At 51.9% G+C, this 26,475-nt stretch overlaps 1 protein-coding gene and 2 long non-coding RNA genes across 6 annotated transcripts in view; 2 read left to right on the top strand and 1 right to left on the bottom strand.

Annotated features, from left to right (window-relative positions):
• LOC125160643 (uncharacterized) overlaps positions 1–10,616 on the top strand; it is a 24,111-nt gene extending 13,495 nt beyond the window's left edge. The window contains exon 5 of the long non-coding RNA XR_007150327.1: positions 10,605–10,616. This is a non-coding gene — a long non-coding RNA (uncharacterized LOC125160643). The remainder of the gene's footprint in view (positions 1–10,604) is intronic.
• Positions 689–20,112, bottom strand: LOC125160645 (uncharacterized). The gene is made up of 3 exons (XR_007150329.1): positions 19,807–20,112; positions 2,510–2,648; positions 689–2,356 (listed from the first exon to the last, which is right to left on the bottom strand). It is a non-coding gene; the product is annotated as an uncharacterized LOC125160645 (long non-coding RNA).
• On the top strand, positions 16,620–26,475 carry HOXA13 (homeobox A13). Of its 4 annotated transcripts, none has more exons than XM_047849800.1 (4): positions 16,620–16,688; positions 18,409–18,469; positions 21,718–23,361; positions 24,084–26,475. In XM_047849800.1, exons 3-4 carry the CDS (start codon positions 22,437–22,439, stop codon positions 24,326–24,328), a joined length of 1,170 nt encoding a protein of 389 aa, XP_047705756.1. In that variant the 5' UTR covers positions 16,620–16,688; positions 18,409–18,469; positions 21,718–22,436; the 3' UTR covers positions 24,329–26,475. The 4 variants fall into 4 exon arrangements, with proteins under 4 accessions (XP_047705756.1, XP_047705755.1, XP_047705757.1 ...); XM_047849799.1 differs by lacking the exons at positions 16,620–16,688; positions 18,409–18,469 and adding exons at positions 18,646–18,692; positions 20,089–20,275; XM_047849801.1 differs by lacking the exons at positions 16,620–16,688; positions 18,409–18,469 and adding an exon at positions 19,525–20,275 and having other exon boundaries at positions 21,718–21,983; positions 22,404–23,361.

Below are 26,475 nucleotides of genomic sequence, written 5' to 3'. Positions count from 1 at the left end.
CAGAATGACTTCTGCCATGTCTGCAAGAATTAGATTACATGAACATATTAGCAATATATAATTAAACCTAACTATTATTACACCTGCAATGCTCTAAGCACTGGCTAAGTGCTTTATTTGCATCATAGAATTTCAACTTCACAACAGCCTATGGGCTAACGAGATGATACTATCATATACATTTTTAAGTCGAGGACACAAGTATAGAAATGTGAACAGAGTTGCCCAAGGTCACAAAGCAAGTGAGTGGCCGGGGGGGGGGGGGGGACTCAAATCTAAGTCTGTGTGACTCTAGGGCCAAAGCCAAAGTCACCGTCAAAATTAACGAGGGGTTTGGGGTTCCATACCCGTCCATCGTCACAGAAACAGAACCCAGGGACAGCATTCACGTTAAAGTCCACCAAACAGTTGGAGAAACGGTCTGCTTTGTCAACTATAAATCCCCACTTGTATGTAAGGAACTGTTACCCCATCATTTTCTCCATAACGGATGCTGCTCCTGTTCTGGGGACATCTGACTCCTTTGGGAAAGAGCTGGTGTCATGAAGGACGCAGTTCTATAATTTTTAAAAAAATTTTTTTAACATTTATTTATTTTTGAGACAGAGAGAGACAGAGCATGAACGGGGGAGGGTCAGAGAGAGAGGGAGACACAGAATCGGAAACAGGCTCCAGGCTCTGAGCTGTCAGCACAGAGCCCGACGCGGGGCTCGAACTCACGGACCGCGAGATCGTGACCTGAGCCGAAGTCGGACGCTTAACCGACTGAGCCACCCAGGCGCCCCATCGCAGTTCTATAGATAAAGATTTCTAATGTTTGAAGAGATTTTCCTGGGCACTGTCCTAAGGCATCCCCAGGCCAGGCAGCTCAGGAAAACAGGTTGGACCCTCCCCCATCACCCCGTCTGGCAGGAAATGAACATGCAGGGGAAAAACTCCTTAAGATCCGTGCCTCCCACTGTTAACAGTTTGTAGGTTGGAACTCATGGTAACAATGAAGGTGGGCCATTCTAGTCTACCATCCCGTGGAACGTGAGGTTCTGCTCAGTAGGAAGAATCTGCTGCTACAGGCAGAAACACTCTTCTCTGAAGATTTCTAAAGAAGCCTCCAATTCTTATTTAAAGTCATAGAACCTCTGTGAGGTTTTGTGATGAATCCCAGGCCCCACATGTATGCGGAGCCTCAGAGTGGAGACATTCACTTTCAAACATGTGTTGTTATTATTCTAAATTCGTGAAGAACATTGGTTTTAGTAATAATAAATACTGCAATCAGCCATGCTTCCAATCTGTCCTAGTATTTCTGAATAATATTTAACCACCCTCATTAGTCGCAGAAGGAAGGGTCCTCAGAGGGAAAGGTTTCATTCCACCAAGGGACCCCAGGGATCACAGGAGGTGCCTACGTGGTCTGGGAAGGGGTGGGCGTGAGAACCCAGGTTTTCAGTCCCTTGAAAAGATCCAGGAAAAGCAAGCACTCCCACAAATCCTGTTCTGGCTCAACGGCAACTAACTTAGGGAATGGAGCCTCTTATTAATAGCACTCCACTGGTCGTGTACAATGCCCTTCCGGCATCATTTATTTGTTGAATGAAAAGAACAATTTGTGGCTGTTTGATGTCAGGGTAGCGGCTCCCCTTGGCGGGGTAGTGAGATCCTGTGTTCTGCTTCTTGAGCTGTTGCTGATGTCACAGGTGTGTTCACTTTGTGATACTTTGTGGATTTTAGCCACTTTGGGGTACATAATATTACAACAAAACTTATCCAAAAAGACACGAATAAAGAGAAATATTTTAGAATGAAAGAGCCTAGTGCGGAGCCTGTCATGTAGTAGGTGGATATCACATGAGTGTTTATCGAATGAATGATCGCATTCGATCCGATCGCGTGGGGCAAGCAAACGCCTAGAGTACTGTTACTGTTGTCACTATTAACCTTTCTTAGCAGATTACAAGTTCACGCCTCTGCCCCGGTCCCGCGGTCGGTTATGTCGCAGAGCCCGGAGCCTCCGTTCTTCTCCGGAGCAGAACAGGAAGAGAAGAGGGTGGGTCACTGCCCCATTTCGACTTGGCCGCCACGCGGGCTGCCGAGGCCCTGGGCGAGGAGGCCGAGGAGGCCGGGCGGGCCGAGCGAGCTCCGGGGACGCGATCGGCCCGGAGGAGGCCTCGCCACGCCTCCTCCCGGCTCGCGGGGTCCCCGCCGCCGTCTCTGGGGCTTCAGGTTCATTCTCGCGGTCGCTTGCCCGGCCCCGCCTGTCCTCCCGGCAGGGTCCGTCCATCCGTCCACCGGTGTCTTCACTGTCTCCCGCCGACCTTCACACTCTAGTCCCCTACCCTGAGCAACGGTGCCGCGGGACCTACCCCGGAAAAAAGCACCCAATTTACCATCGCTCCTGGATATCTTCCCCAGCTGGAGATGGCGGCGGGAGGAAGCACAGAACTGTGAGAACAATACAGCCTTTTCTCACGCGGACCACAAAGAAAGCCTCCCACCCCGGGCTCCCGGTTACCTGGACTTAAGGCACAAGCTCGCCTGAGGACCTGGCACAGAGTAACCGATCGATCGAGTCGCACAGATCCTGGCCTCTGCCACCCAGCTGTGGGACCTCGCAGAAGTCACTCACTCATTCTGTGCCTCGGTTTCCTCATCTGCAAAATTAGAATAACAACACTGCTCAACCCTAGGGGTGTTGTGAGGGCTGAATGAGAGAGGCTTTGCAAAGCACAGCATCCAACATAGTGGGTGCTGGACAATACTTCCCTTACCTTCCCCTCCCCTTCAGCCAAGCTATGTTCCCAACATTTCTCTGGCATCTCCCGCGGAGGAAATCCCTCGCTCTGCCCGCCGGGGTCAGGGACATCCTGTGGGACCAGGACGAGTACCTCAGCTTCCTTGCTGTCTGCCCCCACGGGACCCCCACGCTGGAGCATCCTGTTCATACTGATCCACCCCTGGGTTCTCATCTCCGCCCCCAGTGCCATCCATCACTCAGTTGTGCCACCCCACCGTTCTCTCACACACAGACCCACGCGAGCACGCAATTCCAGACTCTTAATGCTGCTGAGGGTAAGTACCGCCTCGCTCCTGTTAAATGCCAAGTGCTGCCTAGCACGGGGCCTTGCTGACTCAATAAATGTCTGTTCCCAGGCAGTAGGTGCAGAAGGTCTCTCCGCCTCCAGCCTCCCCCTTCCAACCCCCCCTACTGCCCCTCCCCCCATTCCTGCAGCTGCTGGTGCTAAAGACTAAGCCTCCACCCCCTCCCCCCAACTCAGAAGCCATATTCACCCTAGCCGTGGTGACAGGTTGATGACTCCTATAACAGGCCCCTTTCCTCCTCTGGGGGGTTCCTGCCTGCATGGAGTCTGGTGGAGGGGCCACCAGCAGGGCCGGAAACCTGGGGAGAACGTCTCTGGCTGCCCCTGATTTCTGTTACTAGACTTGATGTTTTTCTACAATTACAACCTTCCCTCCTTCATTATGTCTCCTGTGTTCCCGAGGTAGTAAATGCTGGGGTTATGCATTACACTACCCATAACTTACTTTCAATACTCAGAGAAGGCATCTATTAATTGACCCACTGTTGACAGAGAATCTGGCTCTGAGGTTCAGAGTGAGGCTTCTAGAGCGATGGCTATCCGCTGAGCACAGTGATGCCCACCTCGCCAACTTTTGTCCTCTGGACCACTGTCTCTACCCGGCACGCTAACAAGAGGCAGGAGAGATTAGCTGCTGAAAATACCCAATGCCTGGGTTCAATCCTAGTGTTGCCCCTTACTAACCGGATGATCTTGGGCAAGTTACCAAACCTGCCTGTGCCTCTGTTTCCCCATCTGTGCAATGGAAGTGATGGTAATAATAGTTCCTAGAGTTGTTAAGCAGATTAAGTGAGTTATTGTTTGAAGAGCGATTAGCACTCTGTAAGCGCTCAATCCATGATTTTTGTCAAGCACCTAAAGCTTAATACATCTGAGACCCTGACTCCTAAAGATGCCTAGCAACTTCTAGGTGGTTATAATCTGTTCTAGAGGAGACACTCAGGAGCACCTCATTTAACCCTATTCTTATTATCGATTTTCAAGCCTGATAGAATTATCCTTAGAATTAACCAATTGCCCTCAATCTTTACTTTTCTTCATTTGTGTTGTATGTATGTAGACACATTCTGGAAGGAAAATTCAAAGGAAAGAGAAAGGGAGGAAGGAAGGGAGGGAGGAAGGAAAGAGGGGAGGAAAAAAAGGAGGGAAGAAGGATTTGGTTGAGATGGCTGGACTGTGGTCAACATCTTTTTTTATTATTTTCCATCAGCATGATGGAATAATAGTGCCAAATGTTCAATAAATTATGCCAAACTCATACTTTCCTGGACCTTACACTTTCCAGAAAATCTAGGCGAGAAGAGGTTGCTCAGAGTCAGATTGGCCGAGTCTAAGAGCTGGAGGAAAGAGATGACTACAGAGCTATAGGGCCACTTACTGGATCAGAATCAGCCTAAGAGTATCCTAAAGGCCAACTCTCACCTCAACATTTGAGATGGGCTCTCTATTCCCTGAAAATCAGCTCAGGTTGTGCAAAAGCTTAGCCATTTCCCACCCCAAGACTAGGTATGCTAAGGAAGGAACTTTCTTCTACTCAAGGCTGCAGGAAAAAGTGAGTGTCCTGGATCCCCCTCCCCCAGCATCTATGCTAAATACACACACACACACACACACACACACACACACATCCTAGTGTCAGTGAGTCTAAAGGTCTGGATTATGTGCCTTGGAAACTACATGTTTGTCCAAACGCTTCATGCAGGTATCGCGATGGAGGTTTAAGACAGCCCTTAAAAAGGTGTTCATGATCCAAATGGCCCGAGAGGTCAAAGACGAAGAAGTAGTCTCCCATCCTGGTCCCCTAGCTCCCTGAAACCCCACAAAGATCATTTCCAGCAAAGCATTCCCCTTTTTCCTCAGAAATGCCTGCACCATAGAGCCCCAAACTGGGCGTTCTCGACCGGGGGCAGTTGTGGCCCTCAGGGGACATTCGCCAATGTCGGGAGACAGTTTGGATTGTCACAACTGGGGTAGGCGCTACTGGCATCTAGTGGATAGAGGCCAGAGATGCTGCTAAAGGTTCTACAGTGCACGGGACAGCCCCCGCGGCCAAGAATTATCCAGCCCAAAATGTCAATGGTGTCTAGGTCGAGAGATCCTGACGTAAACCAAACTCCCACTGCCTCAAAGGAAATAAGGTCTCAGAATTCCTCCAGTTTCTTAAGCAGACAGCCAGCGAGAGCATCAGGAGGGGAGCTCCAGAGAACCCTTTCTCAGGCCCCACACTAAGAATGGGGAGGTCCCAGCAGAGCCTTCCTCCTTCTGCTTTGCCTCCAGAACACAAAACCCTGGCATCTGAAAAGATTAAATAAAACCCATGATTCCCAGCCCCTCAGGCTGCATAACCCTGCCCCTCATATCCTATTTCCCTCCTGCACCCCCTCAGTCTTGGAACACAGTTGGAAATTCAAATTGCAATCTTTACTGTCCAGCCCTCAAAGGCTCGGCCTGCTTCCTCTCCCAGGGACAAAAATCTCCTCAACATCCTGCCTCCCTTTGAGATGAACCCCCCAACCCTGCCTCTTTCACCAACTGTAAGTTGCTCTTCCCCACCTCCCTCTACCCGGCCTTCTCTTTCTAATTAAACCACATCCAGGGTGTCGGGAGGGAAGGGGAAAGGGTCCGAAGACTTCCGTGCTGCAGGTTCTGGGGGCCTACGGCCTCATGTTTTTTTGTGAGGTGCCAACCACACTGTGATCATTAAACCCCACAGTGGTGGGGGGATTTTCTCGTTGCTGTTAACCTGGGAACCAGCTACATCTTGTTTATCAGACTCGTTTTAATTCAGCTTGGTCAGGTTCCAAGTGTTGAGGTGGAGATTAAAGGCAACTGAAGAATCCAATTAGCCGCCCAGTCTTCTTTAAGCCAAAAAATCAGGTCACAAACTAGATCAAAGTGAAATTATTTCTCGACAGCTCTGTTCATTAAGGAAGGGCGGGAGCTCACACTGCTAAACTGGGCTCATTACTGGGATTGGCATTTTAAATACAATATCTCCCCCAAATTACATGTTTCAGAGGTCGGAGGGAGAAACTGAGATTATCTTACGTGAAGTCTCTCGTTGGCTAATAGAAAACAGAAAGTCGAAGAATGAGCATATAACTTCTAGGAAAAGAATTAAACGAGGCCCCAATTTTCCTGGGCCGGAAAACCAAATCTGGAAACTGGAATTGGCAGCAATCACTCCCAACCAGAGAATTCCTCCTCCAGGGAATCTAGAGAGCTGAGAAATCGAAATTTTCCAGGTGGCTCTATTCACCCATTTTCCTGAGAGCCCTCCCCTTTCCCCTGGCTGGGTGCAGCTGCAAGGGAGGCCCCCTGGCAGCCCGGCCTAGCCTTCCCCCAGCCACGGGACCCAGGCAGACTTTGAAGAGAAACCACTCACTGTTTCTGGATTCTGGGTCCCAGGCAGAGTCATTTCCAGCAGCAAGAGACTCCCCCTGGACCTTTCTGAGTTTCTGTGGGCTCTTTTGAGGGGCCTGGAGAACAGAAGAGGAGGAGGAGAAGGAAGGCCCTCATCAGATTCACTTCCCAGAGGGAGGATCAAATATAGGACTGCTTGGAGGACATTTAGAACCCTTGAGTCTACATGAGAGAAAGACGGAAAGATTACATTCAGGAGAGCAGTAACAGGACACATACCCTCCTTCTGTGAGCACTGATTTCGAACAGAGCCAGGACATCTGCAGAAAGGGTGGCCTTTCCCCCCATATCCCCTTCAGCTTGCAAAATTCTGCTTAGCTTCTCAGGCAACCGGGAACCTCTGGGTTAGGGAATGGCATTTTTTTAGGTCCTCCAGGCCACAAGCGTGGGGCACACGGAATGTGGCTAAAAGTTCTTTTGGGGTCTTTGGCTGGTAGTCACTCCCCGGGGGTCTCTGAAATCTAAACCCCCAAGTGAGACCCTTCCTCAAACTTCCCAGTCTCTCTTTCCCCTCCAAGCAGGGCCTGGGAGCAAAGCCACTAGTGCATGGGGGCCGAAGCCCCTAGGGGGCTGGGGGGGGGAGGGTGGGGAAGGTAAGAGAAGGGTAAGGGAGACACAGAAGGGAGGAAGAACAGTGAAAGGGAGTCGGAAAGCTTTAGTCTGCACCTCTTGCCAGGGTGTTGCTGTCCCCCAATTTCTGGCTGCTGCTAGCTAACCAGCTGCCTCCTCCAGGTCTGGGAGCCTTGGCATCCAAGGCTTGGAGTTTAATTTGGGGCTGAAGCCACCCAAGACCCCCACTAGGCTTTCCCTCTCCCCTTCATTTCCTGCAGCCGGAGACCGCACCCTCAAGGGGGAGGTGGGGAGCACACATTTCAGGGAACCTCTCCCACCATTGGTAGGTAACTGTCGTCCAGAGGGATTCTCCTCGGATGATGCACTTGGAGCAGGAACAAATCCCGTCTGGCAGGTTTTGTTTTTCTTCTCTGTATTCCCCTCCCCGGGATTATGTCATCCTCCCAGATCCTTCCACACCCGCCCATTCTCCATGCCCTGGAGCCGGCATGCCCTGAAGTCTGAAGTAAATGCACCCCGGATCCCACACAGATCTTCTTAAGTGCCCCTCAACGCGAAATGATCGCCAGATTGTTGTGTCGTGTTTTGTTTATCAGTGGCCTAAAATGAGTTTCCAAATGTGGTCATTTCCTAAGGAGAAAGGAGAGCGGACAGGCCTACCTCGCGCTAGCGCGAGCCCAGACCCGCTGATTTCCGTAGGGGAGTCTGCGGCCCTCCAGGAAAAGAGCCCTGGCCCGGGCGGGCACCCGCAGCAGCCCCTGACCAGCCTCGCAGCAGGGTTTTCTCTTCCGGGGATCGGGGATCGGGGAGACCTCTGAGCCAGAGTCCCCCTCCGTCTCCTACACCCACCGGCTGAGCGTTGCCCCTGCACCGCACCGCGCGTCCTTGTTTTTGTTGTCCTAAAAGCCTGAGCTGAAAGGGAAATTTGGGAAGGTGAGAGTTGCTTTGTCCCTCAGGGGGCCGGCCGCGGCCCGGACTGCTGTCCCTGCACTGGTCACTCTCACTCGGCGGGCGCAGCCGCTGCCCGAATTCGGGACCGAGGTGTATGCGTCTCAGGGTGGGAGTGGGAGGTGCCAGCACAAGACCTTACAAGGTTCCCAGAGAGCCCCTGTCGCAGGCCTTCGCCCCGGTGGGGGCGGGGAGCGCTGGACCTGCCCCTGGGCGCGGACGTGCTGGCCCGGGGGTGGAGGCGGGAGGTCCCCCCCCCCCACCCCGGTCCCAGCTGTTCTTCTGGCCCCTTAGCACATGGGACTCAAAATAGCAAGTTCACCCCGGGTCAGTCCAGTGAGAGCCGACCCTGCAGCCCGCCCCAGTAAAGGCTCGGCCTGCGCCGCCGTTCGCCTTTCGAGAACTGCTCCAAGGCCCAGGGCCTCGGCCTAGCGGTGGCATTTCAACCCGGAGCAAACTCGGAGTGGGGACTGCGGGTGCGCGGACCGGCGCCCTGATGGGTAGGTGGGGAGGGGTGCCGAAAGACCTGAGCGGCCGCAAAGGGTGGGAGGGCCAGACTCTGCCCGAGGTGCGGGCTGCCCGAAGCAGCGACGGCCCCAGGCCACCAGCCCCAGCCGCCTCCCAGCGCCAGGCCCGGCCTTGGAGGGCCACGGGCTCTGCGGACCCGCGGGGGGGTGGGGGGTGGCAGTTGTGCTGCGCTCCTCCGCCGGCGCCTTCTCTCTGGCGCGCCCGCGAACCTGGCACACAAGTGGCCCCATAGACACTTCGAACAATACGGGAGGGAAATCAGAGACAGAGAGAGAGAAAGCAAGCTAGAAGGCGGTTTGTCCGCCTAAGCTCTACGAGTGACTCTGAAACTTTTCCTGGCTTCTCGTAAAGGTGGCCCGTAAAGGTGGCCGGGGCCGTTTACAGTAAGAGCAGAATAACGTTTGTGACTGTGCGACATAATTATCTCCAGATTTGCCTCTCCCCCGCTCGCAGCTACGGTTTTCACCAGCGAAAGCGGCTAATGCATTTGCACACATTAAACATCTTGAACGCATAATTACAGGCTGCAGACAGGCGGGACAATAAAATATCTCGGCTCGATATTTTTGGAAGCCTTTTGCGACTGTGCCTGGAATAAATAATCGCTTTCTATGTCCTCGGCCATCTAACTACAGCCACCGTTATTTCAGAACACCCCTGCTCCACCCCCGCCTGTTTCTGAGCTTTTGGGGGGGAGGTGGTAGAGGGGGGCCAGGCGGGAGGATATGGCCACCTGGAGAAGTCTCCCGGGCCTCGGGGTCTGCTGCGGGGTGCGCCTGGGCAGGGGTGACTGGAATAAGGGAAAGAAAATATATTCCGAGCCCCCCGGAGGCCGCCTTCCTCATTAGAGGGATGCGAGCGGGGCCATCTAGGCCTCACAGCCTCTGAGCACAGTGCCCTCCCCGTCTCTCCCTACTCAAAAGCTAAAGAATTTGAAGAAGGCACAGATTGCGGGTATTCCCGTCTCACCACCCTGAGGAGAGCATCTCTAGACTGATACCTGAGAAACGTGCTGGAAAAGAAATGGCTTTCTACGGAAGCCACAAGACCAGGAGGAGGAAACTGGGAGCGGTTCTGTTCTCCCATGGAGGCCTGGGACGGTCTACCTTCCCTTGAGTCTTACTTGCCTTGTCTGTAAAATGGAGAGATTATAATAACCCCGGGACCTACTTCACAGGTCGTTATGAGGAAGCACTTAAAAAAAATTTTTTTTATTGCCATATAACTTACATATAGCAAAGCATAAAAATCTTAAGCACCTAGCTCGCTGAATTTTTATATGTGTATACACTTGTGTAACTACTACCCAGATCAAGATACAGAGCATTAGTAGCCCCCAAAAGGCTCCATGAAGAAGTACTTTTAAAACGAACTTTAGTTAGTGATAATATTACTATCCCTAACTCCAGAAGTCAACACCCCAGTAGACTATGTGGGGCTTCTTGGTACTTGAGGACGGGAATTGACAAACCAAATATACATATACAGGATATTTGCAATTCACAACATGACCAGGAGCTGTGGGAATAAATCTCTAGCCCAAAGGAGCACGTAGGGCCCTTGTACTCAGACACTCAAGGGTTGGGGAAAAATTTATGACCAGGCTTTAATTCACTTTGAGACAATGGAGTTCTCTTGCTATGAATAGCTGGACTTTATATACTGGGTTGGCATATTCATTTCCAGGTTAGGGTGAAACTAGCTTCTTTCCAGAAGATGGAAATCTGAGTGGATGTCTATGACGCTACGTTCTAAGCTCTGAGGTGCTTAGTGACTTATTTCAATGTCTCCCCCCAATCCAAGTCTGGGTCTGATGTGTGGAGGGAATCCCCCAGAGGAATGTTTGGCCATGAAATAATAAATTGGGGCACTCCGTTTTCTGAAAAGTTTACCCCAGTGGATAACACATAACACTGGCCCACGTTACAAATAATATTAAAAACTTGTACAGCAAAAAGTGAATTCTCTACCAGACCCTCTGGCCCAAGTTCTCCCCAGAGGAAGCCATTGCTACTGATTACTTGTCTAACCTTCCAGCTCTTATATACACACCCCCTTTTTATTTTTTTATTTATTAAAAATGTTTTAATGTTTATTTATTTTTGAGAGAGCGAGAGACAGACAGACAGACGGAATCCAAAACAGGCTCCAGGCTCCGAGCTGTCAGCACAGAGCCCCACATGGGGCCTGAACTCACTAAACAGCACCAGATCATGACCTGAGCTGAAGTTGGACACTTAACTGACTGAGCCACCCAGGCACGCCCACACCCCCACTTTTGAAAGCACCATGGTAGCCCTCACTGTACATACTGTTCTGGCTTTGAATTTTCTTCCTAGATAACTGCCCAAGACAATTCTCCATGATTAGCTCAGAAAGTTATGTTCAGGAGCACCTAGCTGGCTCAGTGGGAACAGCATGCAATTCTTGATCTCAGAGTCATGAGTTCGAGCCCCATGTTCGGTGTAGGGATTACCTAATATATATATAATATATATTATATATATAATATATGTATACACACACACACACACATATATATATATATATATATATATATTCAGACTTGCTGACCCAGCTTAGCTAAAAGACAAGCTAACTCTCTGTAGCCTGGCAAGGGTAAGTGCCACTAGAGGCTGGGTAGATTCTGACGTACTTCCACCTGGGTTGGCAACCTTCAAAATGGTCAGCTAATTTAGCTGCACCATTATTACCCACAGCCCCCCAACCTCTCTTGGGTAACCAGAACCGTGCTGGGGGAAACAATCCAGGCACTGGCTATGACTTTGGACCCACAATTCTCTGCAGTTGGGGGAAATTGGAATTTTTAACTCTTCTGTCTAGTGGCTGTAAAAATAGCGCGGGGGGTCATTAGCCCATCCTGGATGTCTGCCTCCGATCCTATTTCCTCAGTCCTCTTTGGAACCCCATGGGATGGCCCTCATCCTGACTCCCATCCATGCCTGGGCAGAGGAGGGAGGGCACAAGTGAGGCCCTCAGCCCCAGACCTTGCACCCCACAGTGGGAGCCGAGACGACGGAGGAAACAGCGTTTACCACCTGGGCGACCTTGACTGCAGCCGATTAAAGTTTAATCCGAGGTGTGTACTCAGCCTTGCCATGTTATTTAAACACATCAAAGGTCATAAAGATTCCAAAGGCGTGAGCAGGTCCCGACGCGAGCCCGCCGGGAGCCAGCATTTGATTCTGGTGGATTTCCAGAGCCAGGATTTGGAGCGCGGGGCGGGGAGGGCGCCTTAAGAAGAAAGAAAAAGCTTTGCTTTCCCCATGGAACGCGACTTCAAAAAGTGGCGGGGCAGCGGGGTGGGGAAGGGGGAACCCAGTCTCGGCCCCGGGAGCAGACAGCGCCCTTCAATTCCGATTAACTGGGAAGACATCTAGTGGGAGGAGGTCGCAACTGCAGCCCGCCTTGCGCGCATCCTCTGCCTCAGCCCCTAGCTACTTGACTGCCCCTGGATTAGGTGGGGGTGGGAGGGCAGAAAAGAGAAAACCCTCTCTCCTCCGCGCCCCCCTAGAAGCATCCCTGGTCTTGAAGATCCCTAGTCAGGGCCCCAGACGCTTTGTCCAACTCGGCCAGGAAAGGTCCAGCTCTCATTGGCTTTCCTCTCTCCAGGTTGAGGTCCTGGTCAGCGAGGTGAGGGCTCATGGGGCCCAGGATACCTGGATTCCCATCGATCTCTTCCTGGGACTCCAGAACCCAGGGAGGGTGGAGTCCTGGAGCGACCATGTATACGATCTTCTCAAGGGTCCTGCGTGACCCTGGGGACCAACGGATCATCACAGAATCCAAGTGAGGCCGGAGGCATCCCACCCAGCAGTTGCCCTTGACATCTAGCAGCCTGCAGGCTGCTGATCGCCAGACACATTGCAGAGCGATAGGAACCCAGCTTCCTAGCTGTGCAGGCAGTATTTTCGCCCCAGCTCTTTCATGGGGCCATTGAACTTTGCCTGTCTGCTTCCTCTCACCCAGGCTGTCTAATTTCTGTGGGGGACTGGGTGTTCTCTCACAGCCTTGGGGGAATGAGCCCCACATGTGGAATACTGTCTCTTACCTTGGCTCTCGCCACCTCACCGATGCCTGTGTAACCTGAAGGCAGGCAGAACGATAGACTCTGTGCCATCTGCCTCACAGATGCCAACTGAAGCTCCTCTGTTGGCCCACGTCACCTATTTAAAGCAGGGTATCCCTCCTCAGGGCCTCCTGGCAGACCATTTGGGCTGGATCTAAGTTCTCCCCTCTGGTTCTATTTATGGTGGCATTACATCATCTTACAATTGTCAGGGAGGAGAAGCATAGCCAGGATGCCTTCTGTATCATCGAGGGATATGTATGCACCACATTTCAGTATGTGAATCCCAGGATTTTATGGAGCCACAATTAGGCACCCTGCAGGGGGGCTCCACTGAGGCTTTCCAGACCTTACAGGGGACGGTGATGGCTGCTAAGAGTTGCCCTCTCAGTCCACAGTTGTCAGGAGTGGCCTCCCCCTCCCCCACCTCCTCTTGCCCATCAAGGTGCCTTCCCCACACCTGCCCATACTCAGGGCTTGGATCCCCCCCCCCCCGATTCTCAAAGGAAGGCTCGGGAACCCCATTTCTTTGGCTTCGTGTTACCCTCCCACCACCTCAAAATCTGAAAGTAACTGGAAATTGTGAATGAGATTTTTCTGGGCAAATGCCTTAAAGCCCTCCACCAAGATGTTAGCCAGCCCCAGCATACACTGAAGTGCATCTCCGAAGGATGGTAAAGGGTTATGGCCCCTTTTGCCCTCCCCTCTTCATCACCTCTCAGGTGGATGAATCTTGCTCCTCAGATAGGGAGACTCCCTTGGGTTTTATTGAATCTGATACAGAGCATTGGAGCATCGGTGGGTGGGAGGTGGGAGGAAGGACTGCGGCTGGATTAACCAGCTTTACTTTCAGGGAACTGAAAAACTAAGACTTGGGTCCTGTAGCAAATGAGCCTAGGATCCAAGGGCCTGGAGCGGTCAAGATTCCACATGAGTTCAGTGGGCCAATATGTGTGCTTGGAACAGAGCTGGCCCCTCATTCCCTGCACTGCCGCACATGACCGTGAAAGCTCCTTCCCAGCCCACCTGGCTAAGCCAGCACCAGACCGAGGCTGGGTCCCTCCCACAGTCCCAGCCAACCTTGCTCTGCTCTGCTCCCAGCTCAGACCCCTGGCGACGACGTCTTTTCCTCGGGGTGACAAACGAGTGCGCTTGCTCTCGGTGACATCAAATTACTTTGCACTAGCCAAGGGTCCCATGACCTGACATAACCCCACATTAGGTCCTAGAAATGTAAAGAAATACGGCCTTTTTAAAAGTGGTTGAGAGCATGTAATTGCTAGCAGGCTTGAGGGATTGTCCCAAGTCTGGCTCATAACCTATGCTGGGGCAGCTGATACCAGCCAGAAACCCTTGCTTGGGCTCTCCTGTGGAGAGAAGTTCATGCCTGTATTTAACTCTGAACCCCAATCAGTTTCTCAAGACCCAGATTATTTTTGTGCAGCTAAAGAAATCTCAGGGAGGCTTGCAGCCTAAGCGTCCCCTCCTCGCCACCAGCGGGGGGCCCCCTGCCAGGGTTCAGAGAATAGGCTTCCTGAGAGAACAGGTTTCTACAGATCTTTAAAAACACAGGCCTACTTTGGGTGGCTGTAGCTTGACTTTTTGCTGGAAATTTTGGTTTCCTTTGCTCCTTGTTTTTTGCCTTCCCATCTCTCCCTTCCTCCCCCCCCCCCGCCCCCAGCTTTTCTGGGGCATCTCTCTTCTCTCTCCCTCTTCCTCAGAATCTTCTCATTTCTGCAGTCCCCAACCTGACCCTGACCCAAACCCTAACCCTCTGGTGAACTCCATCCTAGAGCCAGGAGGCCAGGGACCCTCAAAAATGAGGGGCTGTTCCCAAAGCACCAGTAGGATTCGATCTTGTTGTAATGCCCCACCGCCTGCAAGGAAGGGACTCATGACCAATGTCCCCAGGGACTTTTGCTGGGTACAGTTGGAGCTGTCCGAGAGTTATATAAAATCTGTGCGTGTAATTTCTCCTCCTGTTTAAATTACACATCCCTTATGAGTTTAGACAAATAGCTCTTTTCTAATACAATGAGCAGTTATTTTAGCATATATTATTAGCGTAGAAGCATCCCAGAGTAAAAGCTCCTAGGTATTTAAGAACTCCTCAAAAACAAAACAAAACAAAAGATCATTAAGGAACCATCAACAATGTAAATGTAAAATAACTCAACACTCTGCCACAGAAAGGATGACCAACATTCACTGAGACAAGTGGTCTTAGAACTTAAGTAGCTGTCTGGTATAGGACTTGTCGAATTCTACGGCTCACAATTTTCTATTTTTGCGTCTTTGCTTTCTAAAGTCGCCAAGGCTGTTAGTTAGATCACCCTCATAGCTTCCTGGGGAGGATCATGCTGATTGTCAATTAGACCACTCACTTAAAACAAAGCAAAACAAACCACAATGCTTTTATTAATTAAAGAAAAATGTTTTACTGCTGAGGAGAGTTTAAAAATACATAGAGTTGCATTTTTTTTCCCCTGAAAACTATGGCTGCTGAGATGAACTGCAGACCCAGTGCAAACATTTCCTTACTAGCTCAATCAGGAGAAATCCCTTTGTGATTTCTACCGGGGAAAGAGGTGTGTTGAAATAAGAAATGGTCATTTGTCCAATCAGAAGGGGATATAAGTTAACTTGGAACATAGAAAGGACTGAGGCATGGTTATCATCGCTCTCCAGATCCTAATGCAGCAATACAAATCTTCTATTAAAGGATAACAAACTCATGAAAAAAGGTAATATAAGTCTCCCTCATGCATAGATATTTTCGATCAAGAAGAGACATATAAATTTTCAGGCAAAATGCACTCACATTCCCAAACTCCTTTTTTGCCCAGATTTCTCTTGGGTGGATCCTCAAGTTTTTTCTAGATTGTAACCGGAACAGTTCAAGTTCAAACGCACTGACCGCTTACCCTCAGACATAGGAAGAATTTCTTTTTATTGAGTAATATTGCTCAACCTTGAAATTTATCCTCAGAATCCTGTTGGGAGCAGAATGATTCGATATCTGGGATTTACTTTAAAATGCTCCGGGGGGGGGGGGCGCAGAAAAAGAGTGGAAGTGGATGATGAAACATAAAAAAGAAAATGATAATTTGTGGTTGAAACTAGGAATTGGGTATACAGGGGTTCATTATACTTTTGTGTGTGTTCGGAAAGTTCCACAATAAAAAGATTTTTTGAAATGTTGTATTAAGCAAAGGTGAAAAAATTATCCCTGCCAGGGGTTTCGAACAAAAATTCAGTCAGTTGGGTAGCACCTGGAGTTTACCCACTTAATCTTCTTTTTCCAAGAACGGAAAATGACCTGACTCCCTTTTCATTTCTCCGGAATCAGCCGGCCATCCTTAGGCTTTCTTTCCGGCAGGCTCCCTTTCCCAACCCATAAACTGAGCATCCAAACCCGAGGTTGGGGGCTGATTAATGGAGCTTCCGTACTCAGCTCCCCTGACTAGAGTGTAAATACCCATAAAAACTAATATCAAAAGTTTTTATTGAGCTGCTTCGTTTCCCTGAGCGTTGGGCTGAGTGGGGCTGGAGCAGCGGGACAAAGGAGCGGCTGGGGCGCCACGAGCAGCGTCGGTGCTCCTGTCGGGCTCCGCGCGGGTTCCCAGAGCCAGCCGGAGTTTCTGGGGAGAACGCCCCAACCCGGTAAACGCCAGGCAGGGGCTCGCCTCCCACTGGGGACAGGTGTTTTTACAAAGCCACGAGGGACGGAATGGAGAGTGGCCGGAAAAAAATCAGACCGGGTAGGGAGACACCAGCCACCCCAAAGCATGTCACCAGGCTGGTCCGACTGGGTGGAATAGTTTTCCTCGGGGCTCGGTATGACGCCTGTATTTCACCCCCACGACGTTGGATGTCCTCCTTTACTGCGTGTGTGTGCGCATTTCGCGTGCGAATCTGCGTGCCTATGGAGGCGCACGCATCGTTACGATGCTTGCGGCAGACAACGTGCCGTAAAAGTCTGCTCACACCTCGCATCCTCTGCTCTGTCCCCCCTGCTCGTGGCTGCGCTGGTGAGTTTCCTTCCCTCGCTTGCTCTGTGCGTTAAGAATGCGCAGCCCGGGTCGGGGACGCTGGAGTCTTCAGGGTTCTGAGCAGCGACGGACTCCCGCGGGCCCAGGCCGCGTGGCCGCCTGGCTGCCTGCACCGGTTTCTCCGCGAGAAAGCCGGGGCTGCGCGGGGCCTGGCTTACATCCCAAACCCCTGCTTCCTTCGACCGCTCGAACGTCTTCACTGTATTTGTTGACCTAATGAATCCGCAGCCCCGCGCTGGTTTCCTGCTTTGTTGCGGGGCCCTGAGCATCCAGCTACGGTGGGGGTGGAGGTTGGCGGGTGGGATTGCTTTCGGAGGCAGTAGCAGGGGCAGACCGCGGCGGGGCCAGAGACCTCTCGCCCTTTTCACGTCGCAGCCGCCCAGACGCCCTGGGGCCGCCCTGCGCTCCCCGAGTGACGGGGAGCTCACTCTCTGGGTGGCATGGGCCCCACAGTCCAGCGGGCCCGTACCCCCGCCGCCAGCTGAGGACTGCGAGAAGGCGTTTCCTCCTTCCGGCTGAGCGCTTCTCTGAGTTCTCCCTGCTTCTAACGCGTGCTACCTCTTTTAAGCGAATGCTGAGTTTCCAGGTCCGGTCAAGGGCAGAGCCTCGGCACCCGCACCGTAGGGCCAGGCTGCGTCCCCTCCACCACCACCACCACCACCACCACCACCGCTGGCGGAATCACCCCGACCTCCCCTAGGGCCGGGGCGGCACCGTGCCCTTCACTCCAAGTTTGCGCCAACCTGGGGAGTCTGGGCTCCCGTGACAGGCACTGTGCGGAAGAAATTGCTCTTTCAGGGAGCCTGGGACCTGGGGCTGGTGGTTCTGAAGGGGGAGGGAGGCCGTCCCCGCTCAGGGACTTTCTGGGGAAAACACTACAGGGCAGCGCTGGAACTGGGATGCTCCCTGGGCGTCTGCTCTTCCCAGGCGCCTGCTCTTCCCAGGCGCTGTGCACCGGTGACCTTGAAGGCCTGGTACTGGAAGGAACCCACCAGGCAGCGGGAGAGCCGCTCCTCCAAAACCTCGCCTTCCTCGAAGTTCCGTGGAGTGAGATCTTAAAGGCAAGGTGGGGTCTACGTAGGTTTTTCTGGAACTTGCTCTTCCTCCCATTTTCACCGTGTTAGCATTTGGTCAGCACAGTGCCAAGTGGCTTCCCACAGTCCAGAACTATCCCTACAGCCTTTTGCTGTAGGGTCTTTTGCTGCCTCATTAACGCTTCAAAATGCACAAAAATCTAGAGTGAGAGCTGGACCAAAAGTGACTCAGGATGCGCTATTTCTTTGCCTATTGGCCAGCTTCGGCCCAAGTTTCTTCAGAAGCTTCTGCCCTGGTTGGGATGAGGGTAGGGAAGCCTCGAAGCCCGCGGTGAATAGAGCAGTGCCTCACTTCTCTCTTCCTAAATGGTCTGGTTGAGTGCAGACTCTGAGATGTTATCTGGGTGTTTTTCCTTTTCTTTCTCTTTCTCTCTTAGCTAGCCTCAGCTCCTCAGCCATCCCCCCCCCACCCCCGCCCCTGGATCTTTCTTCCTTTGCCATTATCTCTGTGCCCCCCTACCCCTCCTGCGGTGGGAGAGAGAGGGTTAAGATGTTCTGCAAACGCAGCTCGTAAAGCTGCTTGGATACATTAGAAACACATGAATATCCTGAAATACAAAGTGTCTTTAAACCAACTGAGGAATGTTTATCCTAATGCTGGATAGATGCAGAGAAACAGTGCCAAGGAGCAGTGCTGACAGCCTCCTCAAGTTAAAGTGAGAGCAGGTAAATTTCATTTGCTAGTGAAAATCAAACCCGATTAGAACCTGGTTTCCTTTTGTCCTTTTTCCTTCCAACCCTGAAATCCCAGGGCCCCGTGACCCAGGCTGGCAACAAATACCCCGCCTGCCCCCCCCCCCCAAAAAAAAACCCAGCCAAGGTCTCTTTCTTCAGCAGGAGGTTCCAGGGCAGCCAAAGCCCCGCAGGGCACCTTGGCCTGCACTAGGAGGTAAGAAGCCATGCCTGCCAAGAATCTGGCAAGAGAAAGGGTCTGGCAGCCTCTGGAACAAAGGCCAAGCCACTAAGCTGCCGCCTTCTAATCTTGCCCATGCTGCCCACTCAGGGCTCCTCCAGGGGGAAATCAAGGAGCACCAGACAGAGCCCACCTCGACCCCTGCTGCCCTCTTGCTAAAGGGCGACCGCTGCCTGCAGATCCCTTTGGGTCCTCTGACTTCCCCAGCCTAGCCCACAAAGGGTCTGAGGGTAAAACTGTCATCTCCAGGATTCATGTTGATGGTGCCTCCCTGCAATCCCATAGGAATTCCTGAGCCTAGTAGACAAAAAAAAAAAAAAAAAAAAAAGCAAAGCAATGGCTCAGGGTCAGATGCAACTAGCTGGGCAGGCAAGTGAATCTTGATCTTGCCTTTAGGGAAAGAGGAAGAGCACTGGGAGAGCCTTTGCTTGCTTCCTAAGGCATACTCCAGTTCTTCGCTGTTCTCAATCCTTTCTTTTCCCACAAAAAGTCAGTTTGGTAGCTGCCTGGAGGGGTAAGAGGCTAAGAAATAGTATTAGGAACCATTAAAGAACCTCTTATGTCTTGGGGGAAAAAAAAAAAAAAGAAGGTGGAGAGACTTTCCTGCTTCAAAGTTGAGTCGAAATTCTAGAAACTGAGACCCAAAATTATTCACAGAGCTCATTCAAATTCTAGAAACTATCCTCACTGGTTGGAGGTTGCAATTCAATATCTAATAGGACCTGCAGACTTAAAAAAAAAAAAAAAAAAACAGTGAAGGCACACCAGGACGCCACTGACTTGCCTGGTTAAAAAAAAAAAATCATTTCATATATATCGAGATCCAAGACAAAAAACAAGGGGGGGGGGACAACAGGCAGCCTGCCTCTTTCTAAGTAATGATGTCTTGAGAGTATTTAAAAGTTGATAGAAAGATATGGGGAACTCAGAAAATATCCAGATTACTTGATCACTAAAGATCCACCACAAAGCTCAATAAATAATTCAGGCTTGAAGCCCTTCCTTGGAGGAGCCGCCAAGTTTAGGAAGCAAAACCTAATCCGAGATGCAACCCAAGGTCTTCCCCCAGCGCCTTCCCTCCCAGACAAACCTGCTTGTGGCTTCTCTGCAGACAAGATGAAATCTTGTCTCACCATTTTTGGTGAGGAGGGACCCAGTCGACCTTGGCAGTCCGTGGAGCTGGGGCCCTTCCTCTGCATGCAGGGCTCGGTCTCCGGTGAAGTGGGGAGAGGGAGGGAGGAATGTGGAGCCGGCCTTGGCCGCTGTGTGCACCAGCAGCTGCGCCATGGCCAGAGGTGAGCTGGCACAGGCCCCGGCTGGTGGGGGCTCCCCGAGCTGTGTTTTCGTTTTTCTGGGTCTGGCTGGAAAACAGAAGAGGCTGGAAGCCCGGGCCAAGAGAGCAGGGTGGAGGCAGAGAAGAAGAGTCTGTAAACACCGCCCCAAAATCTCCACGAAGGCAGCAAAAAAAAGAAAAAAGAAAAAAAAAATGCCGAGGAACCAAACAGAGCGAGAAAGAATCATTCCGAAGGAAAAAAAGAGTCAAGAGCGAGACAAGGGAGGTGAGCAGTGGGCTTATCGGCAGCTGCCTGGGTCTCCAGGCTTGCATGGCAGTTCTCACGCTGGCTAGACTGCAACTTTCAACTTGACCTTGGCCTCTAGCCGTGTCTGACCTGTATGTAAAACAGCCCTCAACTCCTCGGGAACTGGGGCCTCGAACCCTACCCTGTTTCTTTGTCACTGTGAGTTTTACAATGTCACTTGGAGGAAGAAAGGGGGGCGAACGGGCCGGAAAGTAACACAAAAATCGAGTCGCTCCAGAGGCTAGCTCCTCAGTCTGCAAACGGCCATTCAGGGAGGAGGTAAACTGGAGGCAAATCAATATTTACCCGGAGCTACTAAAAAGGCAGGAAGGAAAGGGCACACTGGGTATGTCTATGTTGGGAGGAGGGTGTCATAGAAGGTGTTATTGAACAACACTTAACATTGGTCTGAGCAAACCTGGGGATCAAGGCAGATAAAAGTCAGAGCCCAGGGTCATTGGTCCGGACTCTGCAGGAAGACCAGGAGCTTTAAAGAGCAGATCAGAGCAGGGAACAGGGACTGGGGATATTTGCAGTGCCCTGAGCTGCTGGCTGAGTCTGCAAACTAGGACCGGAGGACAGGTCCATGCTTGGATGCTCACCAATCCACCTGGTGTCAAAGGGAGTCCAACGCTCTCTCCAAACCTGATGTTCCCATAGAATAATATACCCACTTTCATTTTGAACGCATATTCCTCTCCTGGGCATCTGACGCGCTCACAGCCTCCACAATTGGAAACGGAAGTATGTAACCCAAAAGCAACAGGACCTCCAGGATCCCTCACCAAAAAAAATGGGGGCTGCTTGGCTCTTCCAGCACCGACACCCCACCTTGCTCTCAGGAAAGGGTCTGCATTTCCGACACAGAGGGAAGGTTTCTCGGGCTGGTTCTTGGACAGAGGAGGACTGGACACCCTCTGCAGGCTAGCGACAACGCTCTCCCCAGTTCTACTTGAAGTGGCCCTACAGAGTCCCTTTCTTTCTCCTGTCGAAAAATGGAGTGAAACGGGGAGTGCCCAGGTGCCTGAAGAATGAGCTCCTGTCCAAGAGCTACGAAGTCTGAAGCCTCCTTAGGCGCCAGAAAGGGAGCTCCCAGCCAGCACTTGGGGCTGTTCCTTTTAAATTCCCAAGACAGGCCAGCCTGGCTGGAGAGGTGGGAGCACCAGAGAACAGTGCACACAGATTGCTCCAAAGTCTCTGGAGGAGGGAGAGTTGTCACTGGGGCAGACTGAGGAGCAGTCTCTATACCTAAATGTGAGGATGTGGACAGGGTACACTTGAGTGTGTGTGCGTGTGTCAGTGTGGGTGTGAGGGGGTCGTTCTGACCCTATGGGCCTAAGTGCGAGTGTATGAAATTGCCCACCAACACTTTGGACAGCCAAGGGGAGGGATCCCCTAAACACAGTCCGAACTTTCCACAGTGGAACGTCCTGGGGGCCCATGAGCCAGGCGCATCCGCAAATGCCCCCGCCACTGTTCCTCTGGAAAGAGCCAAATCGTGACGCTGTCGAAGCCGAAAACGCTAGTGTCCACGCTGGGGTCCCACGGCAGGAAGACTCGCGGATACCTGGAAAGAAAACAGCGTCGGAGGCCCCAGGAAACACCCAGCCTGGACTACGCCCCGTTTTCGCTACTATCCCATCCCCAACCTTCCGCAGATTTACCTGATCTATTCCCACCGCTTCAGGTCTCAACCCAAAGGCGCGCCTCTGTCCCCTCCCCGCTTTACGCTACTCTGGGCCCCACTGGGTTAGGGGAAGAGAAGGGGAGCTGGAGGAGGCCGCCCTTCCTTCCCTACCCCACCCGCCCGGTCCTCCGCCCCCACCCGCCCGGTTCCCCCGCCTCTCTTCTGGGTGAATGGTGCGTGGCCGCGCGGCGGGCGCTGGCTCTGGCGCTGGGGACGGCGCGGGCGGCGGCGGGGACCGCGGGTGCACAGCGCAGACCCGGGTTGGAGCCGCCCGCTTTGCATACGCCGTGGGCGGAGCGGGGGGGGGCGGGCCAATGGGCGGCCGCCTGGCGCGACCCCGCGGGGCGCGATCCGCCCCCCTCGCTCGGGCCCCGGCCCCGCGCCGCGCGCTCTTCACTTCTTGGGGGCTTTTTAAAACAGCGCCACTGGGGTCTTCTCCATGCGGCTCGGGCTATGACAGCCTCCGTGCTCCTCCACCCCCGCTGGATCGAGCCCACCGTCATGTTTCTCTACGACAACGGCGGTGGCTTGGTGGCCGACGAACTCAACAAGAACATGGAAGGGGCGGCGGCGGCGGCGGCGGCGGCGGCAGCGGCGGCGGCGGCCGGGGCCGGGGGCGGGGGCTTCCCCCACCCGGCCGCCGCGGCCGCGGGGGGCAACTTCTCGGTGGCGGCGGCGGCCGCAGCGGCCGCCGCGGCCGCAGCCAACCAGTGCCGCAACCTGATGGCGCATCCGGCGCCCCTGGCGCCCGGCGCCGCCGCTGCCTACAACAGCGCGCCCGGGGAGGCGCCCCCGTCGGCCGCCGCGGCCGCCGCGGCCGCCGCCGCCGCCGCGGCCGCGGCCGCGGCTGCGTCGTCCTCTGGAGGGCCCGGCCCGGCGGGCCCGGCGGGCGCCGAGGCCGCCAAGCAGTGCAGTCCCTGCTCGGCGGCGGCGCAGAGCTCGTCGGGGCCCGCGGCGCTGCCCTACGGCTATTTCGGCAGCGGCTACTACCCGTGTGCCCGCATGGGCCCGCACCCCAACGCCATCAAGTCGTGCGCGCAGCCAGCCTCGGCCGCCGCGGCTGCCGCCGCCTTCGCGGACAAGTACATGGATACGGCCGGCCCGGCGGCCGAGGAGTTCAGCTCCCGCGCCAAGGAGTTCGCCTTCTACCACCAGGGCTACGCGCCCGGGCCTTACCACCACCATCAGCCCGTGCCTGGCTACCTGGATATGCCGGTGGTGCCCGGCCTCGGGGGCCCCGGCGAGTCGCGCCACGAGCCCCTGGGTCTCCCCATGGAAAGCTACCAGCCCTGGGCGCTGCCCAACGGCTGGAACGGCCAAATGTACTGCCCCAAAGAGCAGGCGCAGCCTCCCCACCTCTGGAAGTCCACTCTGCCCGGTAAATGGCGCCCCCTTCTCAACCCCGGTCCTCCGGCTCTGCTCCAGCTTCTCTGCCGCTCGCTCCCGGGTCACCCTCCTGCCCCTCTGCTCTCTCCCTGGCCTGCGCCCCTGGGAGCCCGACCCCGGCTAGCTGGCGCGGCCCGCGCTGCCCTTGAGTTGGGCCCACTCCTGGCTCTCTCTGGGTGAGGAGGGATGGCTGGGAAGAAGCTTGTGCGGACCCTGGCTGGCTCCCTTCTCCCTCTGTGCCCCGCCCTCCTTAGCCCTTGACATCGACTTAAGGATGGAAAGTTGACCTGGAAACGGTTTACAAAATTGCCCCTATTCGTTCTCTCAAAAAAGGGCTTCAGTGTAGAAGCATCAAGTGTTGGGGATTGGGGTATACAGAGAGGAGCCAGGCATAGACGTGTTATCCCCTGTGTCTGGGGCTAAGGTGTGGGCCGCTGGGCCAGGCGGTCAAGCGAACCCAGCGCGCTGTGTGGACTGGATGGCTCGGCTGGGTGGCCAATGGAGCCATAGGCTATTTCATTTCAGTGCAGGGCTAACCACCCCCCACCCCCCACCCCACCGACCCTTCAGGTCTTAGCGGAAGGCTAGATTGTACCCACGCATGGCAAAAGGCAGCTGGGCGATGCAAGGCGGGTGGCTCAGATCGAGCTGTCTGTCGCCTGTCCTGGTCTGGGTCTGCTCCCTGTGTAACTTGCCTTCTTCCCTATCTTCCAGACGTGGTTTCTCATCCCTCAGACGCCAGCTCCTACAGGCGAGGGAGAAAGAAGCGGGTCCCTTACACCAAGGTGCAATTAAAAGAACTCGAACGGGAATATGCTACAAACAAATTCATTACCAAGGACAAACGGAGGAGGATATCAGCCACGACAAATCTCTCTGAGCGGCAGGTTACAATCTGGTTCCAGAACAGGAGGGTCAAAGAGAAAAAAGTCATCAACAAACTGAAGACCACTAGTTAATGGATTAAAAGTGGAGCGAGAGAGCAACTTGAAGAAATGCTTCAGAACTCGTTGCTTTGCCCAGATAGAATGAACATAATGCTTAATAATAATAACTGAAGAATGGGAAAGAGAAAGAGAAAGACACTGGCATTTTGCTTTCCTAAGGGAGATCTCTTTCTCCTTGGTGGAATCTACAACTCTTTTAAAACTTTAAGAAAAGGTAAAGACTTTCAGTTCTCCCGCCAACCCCACCAGACCGTTAAATGACAAACTCTAGAGTTGAACGTCAACCCCCAAATATGCAATTTCAGATAAGTTACGCATTTACTGAAATCTTGTAAGTATTTATGTGACCATACTATTTCAGGATACTGTGTTATATGGTAATAATCCAAAACTTGGTTACAAAAGTAAGAGGCTGTTGTAAACATCTGCTTGTCTTTGGGTCGCCATTGACATCTCCTTTGCATGTTAAGTGACTGCTCAGGTAAATCTCAGTGAAATGCCTACCATTGTTGTATATTCTGCAAAACATGTATAGATTGAGAAGGGGAGAGAGGAGAAGGTACTGAAATAATGATCTTGGGCTATTTACAATGAAGGAAGAAAGGGAGAGAGAGCTTTTCTGAGGATCATTTGTCTTGGTAGTAAATACAACCAGCTGAGCCTTTGAGGCTACAAGGGAACCCCAGGTTGGGAACGTCTTTCTGACAATAATTTTAAATTGCTCATAACAAGCATATTTTGTGGCATTTGGATTATATGCTCTGCCTGATACCATTTACTTTCCAAAGGATTTGATAACTTTTCAAAAAAAATATTTCAAGCATCAGATGTTTCATAGAATTCACTTTATCAGCTATCCTGAGAGGTCCATCGGGACATGGTGGGCTTTGGATTGAACAGAGTTCATGTTTCATTTAAACTGGTATTTCCCCCAGAATTTACTAAACATTTGCTGGAGAATAATTTTGCTTTTTTATTTTTTTAGAAAACTCAGAACGGAAATCCATTCCCCTGAAACATTTAGATGTTTACAATTCTATACTTTGATCTATTAAGGGATTAGTATTTTTTCCTTGTTTATTGTGTTATAAGACTGCATTAGGAAGTTTAAGGATTCATCTTTACAGCACATTTTTAATCAAGCAGTTATTTCGACCAGCACATTCATTTTGTTCACATTCACTATAAAATGCTATCTTGTAAATAAAGACATTCAGCACACTGTGAAAATGTATTTGTGCACCTGCTTTTCAAACATTTCTACTAAAAATAAGAATTAAAAAACCTTAGACCTGTAGATAATGATATAGTGGTATTAATTATGGTAATAAAATAGTCACTGCCATTAAAATCTAAAGGAAATACTCATTATTTTCCTATACTAAATATGCACTGCACAGAAAGGAAAAATGGAGCGGGTTTGTCCTATACAAACCAAGGACCATTCTTTTCTATTATTAATTCAGTCTTTTTTTTTTTCACTACAAATTTTTTAAGCAAAAGGAGAACTCCCTCATAACTAAAATCCCGAAAATTTAGATAAGTGCTTCAAGAAAGTTAAAGCATTAGACATTCTGAGAAGGAGAAAAAAGAAAGGAGGAAGAGATAGTATAAATTCCCAGGCTCACTGTGGAAAATGAAAACCAGTTGTTGAGTATCAGTGATGCCCAGGCTATATCGTATTTTCAAATATACTGTTGGGTCTGCATGTGTCTGAAAGGGCAGGTTTTGATATTTGTTGAAATGACAGGACTAGGAAAGGCCTTAAACCTTGACCTTGACGAAAAAAGACAATTTGTGACCTTGACTTTTGACAGCTCATGAATTGGCCTCGGCTGGATTAGTAGATCAAGGGCGCCACCTCGCGTTGACAAGCTTCCTTGTAATTCTTCAGCTTCAAGGGAATCAAAAGGTCTTACCTCCTTGACTCCTTGTTTTAGAGGTTTAGTACTCATTTCTTTGGCTCCAGATGGAACAAATTTGAATATATGTAAGTTATACATGTGCCTGTATATATGTGAATATATATTATTTGTGTGTATACATGTATACATTTGCATATCAGTGCTTGTGTGTGCTTGTATATATATATATATATATATATATATATATTTGTAGAGTCTGTACAGATCCAATATCACTAATTACTGATGACCCAA

Source organism: Prionailurus viverrinus, chromosome A2, assembly GCF_022837055.1.
Source record: "Prionailurus viverrinus isolate Anna chromosome A2, UM_Priviv_1.0, whole genome shotgun sequence".
Taxonomy (NCBI): Eukaryota; Metazoa; Chordata; class Mammalia; order Carnivora; family Felidae; genus Prionailurus; species Prionailurus viverrinus.
The sequence above is the reverse complement of the archived record's forward strand: the minus strand, read 5'-3'. Positions and strand labels throughout refer to the sequence as shown.